General features: G+C 41.7%; 1 protein-coding gene across 4 annotated transcripts in view; it reads left to right on the top strand.

Moving 5' to 3' along the window:
- Nucleotides 1-2,778: 2,778 nt before the first annotated feature.
- Nucleotides 2,779-13,999, top strand: part of PUM3 (pumilio RNA binding family member 3) — a 35,627-nt gene continuing 24,406 nt past the window's right edge. The window contains exons 1-8 of one of the 4 annotated variants that reach the window (XM_061629035.1): nt 2,779-3,051; nt 5,040-5,120; nt 6,406-6,497; nt 8,233-8,415; nt 9,839-9,974; nt 10,537-10,612; nt 11,337-11,430; nt 11,668-11,734. In XM_061629035.1, the coding sequence (XP_061485019.1) occupies nt 6,416-6,497; nt 8,233-8,415; nt 9,839-9,974; nt 10,537-10,612; nt 11,337-11,430; nt 11,668-11,734 (638 nt within the window). In that variant the 5' untranslated portion in view covers nt 2,779-3,051; nt 5,040-5,120; nt 6,406-6,415. Of the gene's footprint in view, nt 3,052-3,098; nt 3,205-5,039; nt 5,121-5,163; nt 5,270-6,405; nt 6,498-8,232; nt 8,416-9,838; nt 9,975-10,536; nt 10,613-11,336; nt 11,431-11,667; nt 11,735-13,999 lie in introns of those variants that run through there. The other 3 variants (XM_061629027.1, XM_061629017.1, XM_061629044.1) reach the window with 3 other exon arrangements.

Below are 13,999 nucleotides of genomic sequence, written 5' to 3'. Positions count from 1 at the left end.
CATGCGTATGTTAAGCGGGGTATGGTGGCGTATGGAGCATGTACGTTACAGCAGGTGACGTTAAGTGAAGCGACGTTAAGCAGGGTATGCCTGTATATTGTTTTAGATGGCTGCTGAAAACTTTATCTCAGCAAACCTACCAAGACATAGAATTTTGTTACCTATACTTGTTTTTTTAAAATGTACTGGTTTTTATCTGTGTTTTAATGGCAATTATTATAGATATATTTTAATAGTTTAATGGATTTTAGCTGTGTTTTATGGTCTGAAGGCACATAAGGCCAGCTCCCTGTTGAAGCTAGCAGGGCCGATCCCAAAGGGAGGCCAGGTCGGGCCCTGGCCGAGGGCCCCTGGAGCCACAGAGGCCCCTGAGTGGCCTCTCAATAGGATGGGGGAGGAGTAGCGCTCCTTTTCTGCAATCCATGGCAGAGAATAGCTGCCGCGGATCGCAGAGAGGGAGCTTCTTCCGCCCGCCCATCTCTTCTATCTTTTGAGGCTGTGCGGGCTGTGTGCACAGGACTGCCATTAACCAAGATGGCAGCCGAGGTTTCCCTAAGGGACTGAAGCCTCTGGCGCCATCTTGATTGATGCCAGCAATGCACACGTGTAGCACCCTGCGCAGCCACAAAAGCCAGGAGAGACTGAGCCAGCGAATGGGTGGGCAGAAGAAGCTCCCTCCCTGTGAGAGACAGGTAGGTATGTGTGTCTCATACACAGATGCAAACTGGGATAAGGTCTCTACTTAAAAGGACCGTTGAAAGAGGAAGGTCTTCAGTAGGCACCAAAAAAATGAGAGATGGCACCTGTCTAATATTTAAGGGGAGGGAATTCCAAAGGGTAGGTGCCACAACACTAAAGATTAGCTTCCTATGCTGTGCGAAATGGACCTCCTGATGAGATGGTATCTACAGGAGGCCTTCACCTACAGAGCACAGTAATCGACTGGGTATATAAGGGGTAACATATTTCAGGTGTCCTGGTCCTAAGCTGTATAGACATTTGTACACCAAAGCCCACACCTTGAATTTAGTTCAGTATGTAATGGGCAGCTAGTGCAATTCTTTCAGCACTGGGGTAACAAGCTGGCGATATTCTTCTCTAGTGAGCAGTTGCGCCACAGCATTTTGCGCCAGCTGTAGCTTCCGGACCAACCTCAAGGGCAGGCCCACTTAAGAGTGCATTACAGTAATCCAGCCTGGAGCTACCAGTGTGTGGACAACAGTGGTCAGGCTATCCTGGTCTGTTGCTAAATGCCAGAATTTGTTCGCATCAGCTTCCTTTCTGTCCCAAACTGATCCATGGTACCTTCTGTGACTACAAACATAATAATGGAAAGAAGCCTTGCCTGGAGGCAAGAGCTTCCCCTGGAACTCCCAAGTGTATTAAGCATGCCTGCACGTGATGAGAGGTGGGAGGAGGGTGGTGAGCATAAACATAAGAAACTTTTCCGACTGCCATTCTTTTCCCACAGGCCAGATGTCTTGGTTGCTTTTGACATCATGAGTATTTCTTTTCAGAGTAGTCGAAGCGGTAGCTGGTCATAGAAAATTCCAGAGAAGGCCAGGATTCTGAAGTACCTGGTCTTTCAAACTCAGGTCTGGTATGGGGAAAATGCAGGGGCTTTTTTTATATATAAATAGTTTAAAAAAAATTAAATTGCTTTGCAAACTTCCTGTCCTAAGAAAGAAAGAAAATCGAGGGAGAAATATTATTATCTTCATATCACATATGGGTGGGGAAGAGGACAGAAAGTTGGGGCTGATATGATCTCATATTCAGGTTTTGTTGTGGAGGGGGAAAGTGTGAGGACTGGCTTTAGTCTTGCAATACAGTCTAGCTTTACTCTGCAGGTTGGCAGGGCAAGTACCTAAGAACATTCAAGCCCTGCAAGATCAGGCCAAGGCCTCTCTAGTCCAGTATCCTGTTCTCATGGTGGTCACTCACACATCATTTCCATTTTTCAGTTGGCGGTTGAGTTTGATTGTGGCTTACAAAACAATTTAAGGGGCTGTTACCCTTTATTCGATTTTTATGGCTAAAATACAACAGCACAAATAGACCTCTCCACTGGATATGTGTGTATACATATATACCTCTCTACTTCAACGTATATACACGCTCGTGCCTTATCAAGACGCAGTAGAATTGTCAATAACATGAGAGGCGATACAGGTATTTCACGTAAATTCATTTCGTTTACTGCAATCCTAGACCTGCTTAGTTGGGAATAAGCCCCATTGAAATCAATGGGACTTACTTCTGAGTAGACATGTATACAATTGACCTGTGGATGACCTGAACATATCATGCAGCCAAACTGAAATCAGGACAGCTCAGAGAGATCCAACCTAATTGAGGTTGCAGCAAAGGCAAAACTAGTGCAATAATCATCTCCCTCAACGTCAAATCAGCGCTCAATTGCATGCAAGTGCGGCTCCGCTTTTGACACAGTTTGCTGCGCAACCCTATGCTTGTTCACTCAGAAGTCCCACTTAGTTCAGTGCGCAGAGGATTGCAGCCACAGCTGGGTAAAATGGAATCCCTAATTAAACCGGAAGCTGGCAGGCGGGAGTTACTCTATTTTTTCTGTATCAGTGGACCAAGCCCGCTTCACCCTTACCAAAACAAACAAAGCTGTGCCTAACAAGACTTCGTGCGTAATGGGCCACTCACTAGTAAATAGGACCATAGAGCTTCCACGCAGCCTTCACTTCCGGTTGCTATTAGAACATCCCCATATGCAGGGTCAAGGGCCGATGGCGGGACAGCGGAGCCGCTCTGCTCTCAAATATCCTAGGTGCCATAGCTACATTAGTCTTCTGATGCCGGTCAAATGGGAACCGGAAGTATACCAATAATTTTTGTGCCTACCCCTTTTTCTCCGCTGGGGCTTTCATGATCTGCTTTACGGCATCTTGTTGCGCCTCTTATCTTCCCGTCGACCAATGGGAAGAAAACTTCCGCAGGAAGCAACCGTAAAACAGTGAAAAGAGAGGAAGGACAGTATTCTTAAGCCATTTCGATAGGAAGAGAGCACGTGTGGTTGTAGGGGTGAGTTTTTCTAAACGGAGGGGTGCGTCCTGGGGGCTGACGCGTTTAGCGTGGGGACTCCGGTCTTGTATTTGGGGACTTCGTCTAGCATAGATAGTTGTTGGACCTGCTCCTTCAGCTTGTCTTTGGCTGCAATCTTATGTCCACTTACTCGTGAGTAAGCCCAATTAAGTGCTGTTAGGACTATTTTGAGTAGAACTGCACAGGATTGTGCTGGTTAGGGAGTTGCTGAACGCCCGTTATCTAAAGTGAGATGGGGAAACTGTGGTCCTCCAAATACTGTTGGACCCCAACTTCCATAATTCATGGGGTTGATAGGAGTTCAGTTCCAACAGCATCTGGAGGGCCAAAGACTCTCCTTTCCTGATGTAAAGGATCTCCTGATGGCGACTTCGAGTTAGTTTTCTCTTTCTAGACACAATTCATGACCAAGATCTGCTGGTGGCTGTCAAGATGTGACACATACATTCTGAAGATTTCTCTTTTGGGGATGGCTACAGGCAGTGCCATTGCTGTTTCCTTTGCATTTAATTTTCCTTATTCTTGTCAAGCTCTGGCTGCTTGAGTATGGAGAACATTCCCAGAAGATAAAGTGGTGCTGATGTTTCTAGAGTGTGTCTCCTGTAGTAAAATTTTGTCAGCTTCCTGATGAAAGGTGTTAGGATCAAAATAAAGTACTCCTATGTGCCAGAGATCTCTTGTCCATTTCAATCTGTCTGCTGCAAAGGATGCCTGATTAAAAGCAACATTTCAGCAAAGCAAGAAGAGGATAGTCATGATGTAATCAGCTTCTTGTGACTATAATTGATTTTTAAAAGTTACAACAGATCTGGGTATATAAGAAGACTGTTGTAACATATGCAGTGTTTAGTGGTGGGGCTGGGGACTTTTTATGTATTTTCTTGGCTCTTGTGAAGGGAAGTGGGGTATTTACTTACTCTATATTAGCAAAACCCTACTCCCATTCTGTCCTAAACCTGTGCTACTGCCACTGTTCAGTCTTACTTATTCCCTTTGAACCTTAACTTGCCAATAACTGGGGTGGTGGTGGTACAGAGCTAATCTGGTACAGATATTGTATTTAACAAAGGTATTTACATATTTTTGTTGTGGGAGTATAAAGTGCACAAGCTTATCTGGTTACTTTAAAATAGTATTGTATATTTAAATTAGTATTGTCCACACACTGTTGTCCACACACTGTTGTCCACACACTGTTGTCCACACACTGGTAATCTCCAGGCTGGATTACTGTAATGTGCTCTATGTGGGGCTGCCCTTGAGGTTGGTCCGGAAACTGCAGCTGGTGCAAAATGCAGCAGCGAGACTGCTCACTGTAGCAGGGTATCGCCAACATATCACCCTGCTGCTGAAAGAATTGCACTAGCTGCCCATTTGCTACCGGGCCAAGTTCAAGGTTCTGGTTTGGATGTACAAAGCCCTATATAGCTTGGGACCAGGCTATGTGAAATACCGCCTTATCCCTTATATACCCAGCTGATCACTGTGCTCTGCAGGTGAGGGCCTCCTGCAGATACCATCTTATCAGGAGGTCTGTTCTGCACAACATAGGAAATGGACCTTTAGTGTGGTGACACCTACTCCGTGGAATTCCCTCCCCTTAAATATTAGACAGGTGCCATATCTGTTATCTTTTTGGCCCCTATTGAAGACCTTCCTCTTTCAACAAGCCTTTTAAGTTGAGACCTTATCCCAGTCTGCATTTGTGTTGGATTTGCTTTTTAATATGTTTTTAAACCTTGTTTTAAAGTGTTTTTAGTGCTTTTGGTTGCCGCCCCGGGCTCCTGTTGGAAGGAAGGGTGGGATATAAATAAATAAATAAATAAATGTGTTAATTTGTTAGTCACTTTAAATACCAATAGTTTATATTCATCTATTAATTTATAATAAGACAGGTGTATGGAAGTAGTTAGTTACCCTATTAAAAACTCTTTTAGCTCAATTGCCCTTTTATTTTCTCCATCCAGGTTAAGCCTCACCAACACTGTAACTGAGGGCTTTGCTGGAAGCCTTTTCCCCCAACCCTTCACTGATCTATTGAAACTCAGGTTTGTCTTGCTTTACAGCCCTGGAAATCTTCCCTCTGGTACTCCTACGAGTAACCAGAGATCAACATTCCAAGCTGCTTCATAATTCTCCCCACAGCACTGCAGACAGATTCTCCCCTTGTCTTTTCAGCCTAAGCCAAGTGATTCAAGTAAGCCCAGCAAGTCTTTGACCACCAAACCACTTTATCTGTCTCTCAGGTCTTCCTCATTCATCCCTGATCCTCTTCCACTTCTGTTGTCTTCTTTTTGTTGACTCCATGAACACCAAGCACCAACAGTTCCAACTGATTCAACTCCTCAATCAAGTAACCCTGTTGATCAGCACCTGGCTATATGTACACTACATCTGGCCCTTCTAGTCCAGCCCCAGCCAATCACACTAACTGAAAACCCTAAACCTGCACCTGTGAATTGAACATGTATACCTTCTAGCCTTTTTGGATAGTGAGAATTTTAACTCATATCTGTCAGTTAAGGCCCCACATGACAGCTAAGCTAGTTTTCACTGGACCAGACAGAAAACTTGTCACATCAAATACATTACAATGTACATCACAGTGCAGTTGTCGGAATACATTATACAATACCCATTAAAACTTCAAATAAATGCAAGTAAACAGGATTTCTTCACAGTTCTTTTTCAAGAAAGAGCAAGAAAAAACCCTGCCTGTTGTTGCAAGTGTATTTAGTCACTTTACAGAATGATTATTTTTCTTCTGGCTTAGAATAGATAACAATTACATATTTTGCTTATTCTCATAACAAGTCCATAGGTAGTTTAGCACAGACTTGAGTTATGCAGCTTGGAATCTGTACTGTTGAAGAGTCAGGAGCTCAAGACTTGTAGATGGTTGTGTTTAAAAAGCTAGAATCCTTATCAAATAACTAGGTAGGGAAGCTTTTATTAGATGGAAAAGAGTTGGTTGTCATTAAAGCTTGTTTTAACTAGCATGTTAAAAATGTTTGTGAGCGTAGTAATGTTTGTGGACTTATTTGCAAGGCTTCAAGAGCCTCTTTCCAGGAGGGAGTGGGTTAGATGGCTTCTTGGTTACTCGATTGCACATGCCTTTCTATACCTTTAACAAACCCCATCACTCTAGGGGTGCATGGTGTACATTTAGAGCATGCAAACTCACAAAATGGGCAGTAACAAGATTAAAAAGTATTGAAATATGAATATAAGGTGTATAAACTCGTGATATAACACGGTATTCTAAACTACAAAAAACTGGGGTAGGAGTATCTTAAGCAATAATTATCTTTTTTGTGTGTGTGTGATTTCCAGCACTAATCTAATGGAAGCCAAAAGTAAAAGGAAATTTGTAGGCAAAGGTGGAAAAACAGGCCCTGGGAAAAAGAAGTTTAAAAAGAATAACGGTAAGACCTAGCATACTATAGGATGTATTTCTTATGTATTTCTTAAAACTGATAAACAAAAACAGAATATATAGTATGGAACACCTTCCTTTTCACGGTTGGCTGACATCAATATTTACTATTCATTGCCAGCTGAAGACATACCTCTTTCCTTAGGCCTTTTTGGGGGTGTTGACACAATGAGGCGAGTGTTATACTGATGGATTGTCTGCAGTATTAAGATCGCTGTAAATTTTTATTTGATGTGGGTTTTTTTATATTTTTCTGTATGTTGGGGGGGAGGGTGAATTTGATGTGTGTTTTATGTTGTAACCTTCCCTGAAATTGTGAATTGAAGCGTGGGCTAGAAATAAAGTTGTTAAATAAACTCATACTGACAGTGCAATACATTACATGTCTACTCGAAAGGAAGCTCCATTTAATTCAATGGGATTTCTTCCATAAATGATTGTGTGTAGGATTGCCTCCTGAGTTATATAAAGAGAACAAGATTTTGAGCTGGTGTACGTAAGATGGAAACGCTAGGCAGTTTATCATGTCAGGTTGTTAGTGCTGTTTTATTCTAGGGGCCAATAAGGCAAGGGGCAAAACATTTAGCTCTACTAAACAGAGATGATGAATTGTGTTGTTAAGCTTCATTGGCAGATGATGTAGTTTCCTGATAGCAGTGCATACAAATTGCTTGCTGCAAGGATGCCGCTACTATCAGTAGCTGTTGAAAGTGGCACCTGCAGAATGACTGTTCCTATGGATTGGCAGAGTCAGAGATTCTGGGTAATAGAATTGCTGCTGTCCATTTAGAGGGGTGAAGGCCTGGGGGGGAAAGAAAAATTCAGAAAAACACTGGAGAGGTTCTCCTCCCACCAAGAAAATCAAAACAATAAAAGCTTTGGAAAAAAGGGGGAAACTTTTTGTTGGTGTTTTCATTTTTCGGAGTGTTTTTTCCAGCCCTTCACATCTCTATGCCCACTTGATGTGTACTTGTTGGGATCTTGCCAGATCATCTTGAAATTGGTTTAACTGGTTGTTTATCTGTTTTACTAATATCATTGATGTACTTTACCTAGGTTGTTTTTTATTGTTTTGTAAGTTTTTTTATTGCAGTTGACCACCTTGAACACCATCTGGTGCAAATATGGGATGCAAATGTAACATATACATAAATAAATAATAGAACATATATTATTCTCAGTTCCTCTGAAATTATCCTTAACCTTTCTTCCACCTCTGCACACATAATGATATGAAGGGACCTGATTGGTGGATGTGAAGCTGTCCTCAGCACTTCTCTGTACTTTAGTGCATAATTCTGCCTCTCACACTAGTGCCAGGGGAGAGGAAAGCTCAAGATGTATTCTCTGGAAGAAATTATGTGATGTTGGCAGTATGTTATGCATTTAAGACCACCAAATGGTTAGGATTATTGGATAAAAACTAAGAGTTGAGCAGCTTTCCACCTAAAAATCAGTTGTTATAAATGTGTAAGTACAGCATGCATTTGTAAATACAATACTTTTGTCTTCAGAGTTTTACATGGTAAGAAGGTCTTCGTTCCTTGTTGCCTTTTGCTGTTGCATTTAACCTTATGACAAGTATAGAGAGAGAAGAGAAGAAACCTTGAATTACAATATCAAAGATTGGCTTGGAAGAATAAAAAAATCTTGCATACTGATATGTTGTTGATTCTGTGATAATACCTCTTTTATTTTTTTTAAACCCAACCACCTTGAAATAGATGCTGGTCTTCCAACAAGATTAATCAGAAAAAATGGTGAAGATGCCAAGCCTAAATTTAAACCTAAGAAATTTGAGAGAGGAAACAAAAAGCCTGGTAAAACTGGAGTGAAACAATTTAAGAGTAAACAACTTTCAGAGAAGTTACCCAGGAAGCGCAAACTCCAAAATGATAAAGACGGAGGTGAGAATACTTTTTCTTAAAGTATGCTGATGAAAGGGAAATAAGTGTCTATATAATAGTCAGTGTTCTTTTAAGAACTTTGGGGGAGGCTTTTGTCCCTTATCCACAGTTGGGTGAGATGGGCTTTGTGGGGACAGGGCCTTCTCTGCATTTGGCTCTGTTTGTGGAGTGCCATCCCCTTAGAGGTGTGCCTAGTGCCAGCATTTTTTAGGTGCTAGATTAAGACCCAACTATTTGCCCAAGCATTTTAAGTGTTTTAGGTGCTTGGTGTCGATTTAGCATGTTCAGTGGTTTTAGCAGTTCCTTTTGTTTGTTGGGGTGCTTCTATGGTTTTGTCATTGTGTATTACATACTTTTGTTTAATTTACATGTTGTACTCCACCCTGGTGTCTGTACAGATGAAGGGTGGGTCATAAATACTTAAAATAGTTTCCATGGTGCATTTTTTTAAACTATGCATTATGATCAGTATGCATGCTGTAGATTCACCTCTGTACAGAACCTGCATTTAGAGCTGATACAGCATAGTGGTTTGAAGTAGGGGTCCACAATTTTAGGCTGGTCTAGGTAGTGTTGTTGAAAACTGTGGTTGCCAAGTCTCTCTCCCTTCCCAGCGTGGGCACTGGGGGAATGAGGAAGCTCCCTGCCTTGCTTTCTTGAACGAAAGGTGGCAGGGAGCTTGGTGGTTAGGCTGCTTGGCTTTCATCTCTGGGGCACCTCTGCATCACAGCGGCTAAACAATCCTACAGCCACTTTTTTACTAACACTGAAATGGAAGAAGGTGCAGTGATTGCCACACAACTGCGATCCCCGCCCAATTACAATTTCAGATCCAAGGCTGGGATTTGGCACACTTGCCTGATGACCTGGAGCAAAGGCGAATGGTTAGGAGTCTGAGTTATGAGACTAAAGTTCAGATTTCAGTTAAGTCTGAGTTTGTCTTAATCAAACTCACATCTGCAATGTGGGGATGATAAAAGGGGCCAGACCTCAAGGATAAGAACAGATGCTTTGCATAGCGAAGTTCCCAGGATCATCCTTTGATATCTACAGCTAAACAAAAAAGGGGCCTTTGGTCCAAAGAGCTGGGAAAGATCTCTGCTTGGGTCATTGGAGAGCTATTGTCAGGATGGTCTGTACAGGGCTAGATGGATCCATTGTTCAAGTCAATGACACAGCTTCATGCCTCTTCTACTGTTTTGGAATAAGCTGTAACAATAAATAAGTTTGCTGTTCCCTCAAGACTGACGTTCTTGGAACTGTAATTAAGGGCAAACAAAATTGATTAGAGAAGATTTGTCGTAGGATAAGGTCCCATGACCACAGGAGTCTGCACAGAACAATTGGCACTATATGTGAATTAACCCAGGTGGCATTTGATCCTTTTAATTGTCCTACAAAACCAATACATTTTTCTTATCAGAGTTGGAGCCTAAGAAGCCAAAGTGGGATAACATCAAGAAGAAAAAGAAGGAACTGAAGCAGACCCGACAGCTAAATGACAAAGCCAACTACAATGTGGTGCTTAAGGGGAAGCAGATTTGGGAAACACTAAGGCGGTAAGAACGACTTTGGTTGTGTTTTCTTGAGTGTAACACTGTACTTAGGTTTTCTACTGTGAAGAAAAAAGTGTATGTTGATTGATAACCCAAGTAACGTGTGTCATGCTGCCATTCACTGCACAGAACTTCTTGTATTCTGCCAACGTCACAAATTTTGTTAGGGCCTACTTTTGCCATTTGTCAAGCCTTGTTTCACTAAAATGATCAGTGCCCCTCTCTTGTCATTGGAGTTGAAAGTAGGAGGTATGCTGCATTGTAACTTTAATACATTTGGGGGTTGTACTGGGTGTATGTGTGTGAATGCCAAAAATCATGGGTTTTGATTGTAGTAAAAGAGCAAGCTTTAGAACAGACAATAAGCAATACTGTAGTCTGTTACGTGACAGATTTATATGTTATATGGCTGATTTTTATATTGCTCTCAATTGCTTTTGCACAGCTCTTTAAACTTTTAGTCTCCTAACATTGCATGCTAACAAACGTTTTAAAACTATAAGGCAATTCAGTTATCAAGAGAAAATAACTGTTGGCTTATTTTAAGATCCCCTTGTTTTGGTAGGAAAAAATGTGACAAGGAAAAGCGGGAGAAGCTGTTGAGTGACCTTCAGGAGCTGCTTCATGGGAAAATAAAAAATGTAAGAAATAGAGCAAAACTCAAAAAGCAAAATATAGTGAAACAATTCACAAATTGCTGAACTTTTTTTTTGTAAATGGTGAAAAAGTCTCTGCTCGGTTGTGCTGCCTTTGTCCATGTGAATTGTGGCTGGGATCTACAGGTCCCTTATGCAAGCTCAAGGTAATGTACATGCACAAGGATCATCCCCCCTCACCCCAGATTCCCACAATTCTATCTTCCTATTGTATTGCCTACCTGTGCCATTCTGGAACCTCTCCAACCCCAAGGCACAGCTTTTCAGCAGGTGCAAGTAGCTGCAGCAGGAAGAGAAGGCTGAAACTGACTCCAACTCAGTGTAAGGTACTGGGCTTTAGTCCTAATTTTGTTTTACAGAAGTAGGTCCCATATCTGCTGGACCCTATAAGAAATGTGGTGTGATCTAACAAATGAAGTTATAGCAAACATTCCTATTATGTATGTTGGTTGTAGGCACTTGAAATGCCAAATACTGGAATGGTAAAAAGTATTGAAACAATTTTCTTCAAATTAGTTAAGTTTAGTTTATTACTTGGCTAAGGCAAGTTGCACTCGTACTGTTTGTGGTGTTGTCAGTGTATTATGTTTTGACAGCCCCAGTTGGCTATAACCATAGGCAAGTATAAAGATAAGGCATTAAACTACAACACTACCTAAATGACTTTGATGGAATAAGTCATTTAACGGGAATTGTCTTGCCTTCACAGATGGCATTTGCTCATGATTCAACACGTGTCATCCAGTGTTACATTCAGTTTGGCAATGAAAAGCAAAGGCAAGAAGTATTTGAAGAATTAAAAGGTATAGTTTTCAGAAATAGAGTCCCTGCATTCAGATCACTTCATGATCATGGCTTGTTTTGTTTGGATTATGTTATTCTTAATGCTGGTTAGGTATTATTTTATTGTTTAGTTTTTTAGATTCTGTATCATTTTTGCTTTGTACATCGCCTTGAGTGGCTGATGGCCAGCCAGATAGGCGATTAATAAATGTAATAAATAAATAAATAAATTCTCATTGGGATTTTTCACTCCACAGACAGCTTCACTGAACTAAGCAAATCCAAGTATTCCAGAAATATTGTGAAGAAACTTCTTGCATATGGGTAGGTATTTTGCACAGCTATATAGCTCGCTTTCCGTTCCTCACTCCACTCCAGTTTGGCATAGTCAAACCTGCAGTAGAGAACAAGGTGTATAGGAGAGAGTGTTGGAGTTGGACTTAAAATGCCTGGCTTCAGGTCCTTTGTTCAGCATACAACAGTGCATTGCATAAGTAATCAGACCCCTGACCAATGCTCTCATATTACTGAATTACAAATTGTACATTGTAATTTCATTCCGTATGATATTTTATTTTGAAACACTGAAACTCAAAATCAATTATTGTAAGGTGGCATTGGTTTTATGTTGGGAAATGTTTGTAAGAAACATAAACAACTGAAACATGTTGCCTGCATAAGTATTCAAGCCCTGTGCTGTGGAAGCTCCCAGTTTACACAGATGAAAGAAATTGCCCTGTCGAGGACACAGTTACCTTACCATTGGCCTCCACCTGTGAACCATTAAAGTTGCTGTCACATTGTCAGGATAAAAACCCCACTGTTGAAGGATCGTTGGTCAGGCTGTGGATCTGAAGGAAAATGAAGACCACAGAGCGTTCTACAGAAGTGGGAAATAATATCATACCAAATGCATAGATTAGGAAAAGGGTACAAAATAATATCCAAGTGTTTGGATATCCCAGTGCGCACAGTTGGATCAATAATCAGGAAGTGGAACCTGCAGCACACCCAGGCACTGCCAAGAAAAGGCCGTCCCACAAACTCAGCTCTCGAACAAGAAGGAGACTTGTGAGAGAAGCCACAGAGAGGCCAACAATCACTTTGAAGGAGCTACAGAGTTCAGTGGCTGGGAGTGGAGTCATGGTGCACCAGACAACCATATCAAGAGCCCTGCATAACACTGGCCTGTATGGGAGAGTGGCAAGAAAGAAGCCGTTACTCACAAAGTACCATCTGAAAGTACATCTGGAGTTTGCCAGAAAGCATGAGAGTGCCCCAGCTGCGATGTGGTCAAATGAGACCAAGATAGAGCTTTTTCGGCAAAACTCAAAGCGCTATGTATGGAGCAAACCTAACTCTGCCCGTGCCTCAGGACACATCATCCCTACAGTGAAGTAGGGTGGTGGCAGCATCATGCTCTGGGGATACTTATCATCAGGGACTGGGCATCGTGTTAAAATGGAAGGAAGAATGGATGGAGCAAAATACAGGGAATGGTGCACGAAAACCTTCAGTCCACTAAAAAGTGAAGCTTGGGAGGAAATTCACTTTTCAGCAGGACAGTGATCCCAAGCACAAGGCCAGAGCATCATTGGAGTGGCTCAATAACAAAAAGGTGACTGTCCTACAGTGGCCCAGTCAAAGTCCTGATCTCAATCCCATTGAGAATCTGTTGCGCTCTTTGAAAATTGCGGTTCAGAAGCGACGTCCAACCAACCTGAACAACCTGGAGCGAATCTGCCCAGAAGAATGGGCCCAAATCCCATTTCCCAACATAAAACCAATGTCACCTTACAATAATTGATTTTGAGTTTCAGTGTTTCAAAATAAAATATCATACACAGCTAAATTACAATGTACCATTTGTAATTCAGTAATATGAGAGCATTGGTCAAGGGTCTGATTACTTTTGCAAGGCAGTGTATATGTCCTTTTAACCTATGTTACGATGTTGAAAAGATTAAATGGGCCTTGGCAGAATACAGTATGAATGGACTGTCCTCACAACCCCACTCCTTGTATTTAGTAAACATATTGATATCATGACAACGCTATGGAAAATCTTTGTCTGTTCAAAGGCTTCCTGCTCAATTAGATAAGAAAAATGGTTTGGTCTACTCTTCCTTGTCTCTGGCTACTATTGATGCCTGTCCTGAGTCTAAAAAAGGCCACTTTGGTTATACAACTATTGGATATATAATTTGAAAACAACTCATAGCAGTGTTATAATGGTGAGAATCAATACAATGCAAATTAAAGGTTGTTTCTTTGGCTAAGTTTCCATAGACTTGGTTCATCCATGAGTGCTGCCTCTTGCACATGCTGTTTTTCTTCTTTAAAAAGTCCCAGCGTCCTTTAAAGCTGAGCTTTGTGAGAGAGACTGATTTCTCTCCTCCCTGAAGTTTGGTGCATGTGCCGGAGAACCCTGGAGAGGGGCAGGATTGGTACCAGCTAGCCAAAAGGAATGGCTGGCTAGTAAGCAGAGCCAAGTTGTCATTCTGGAATAAGCCTGCAATTCAGACTTGATGAGAAGGGTGCAGGAATCTCTTTTATAAAAATATGTGTATCTCTTAAGTCTGTGTGGTA

Source organism: Rhineura floridana, chromosome 1 (assembly GCF_030035675.1).
Source record: "Rhineura floridana isolate rRhiFlo1 chromosome 1, rRhiFlo1.hap2, whole genome shotgun sequence".
NCBI lineage: Eukaryota > Metazoa > Chordata > Lepidosauria > Squamata > Rhineuridae > Rhineura > Rhineura floridana.
Note: the sequence above shows the minus strand (reverse complement) of the source record. Positions and strands in the feature narration are given on the sequence as shown.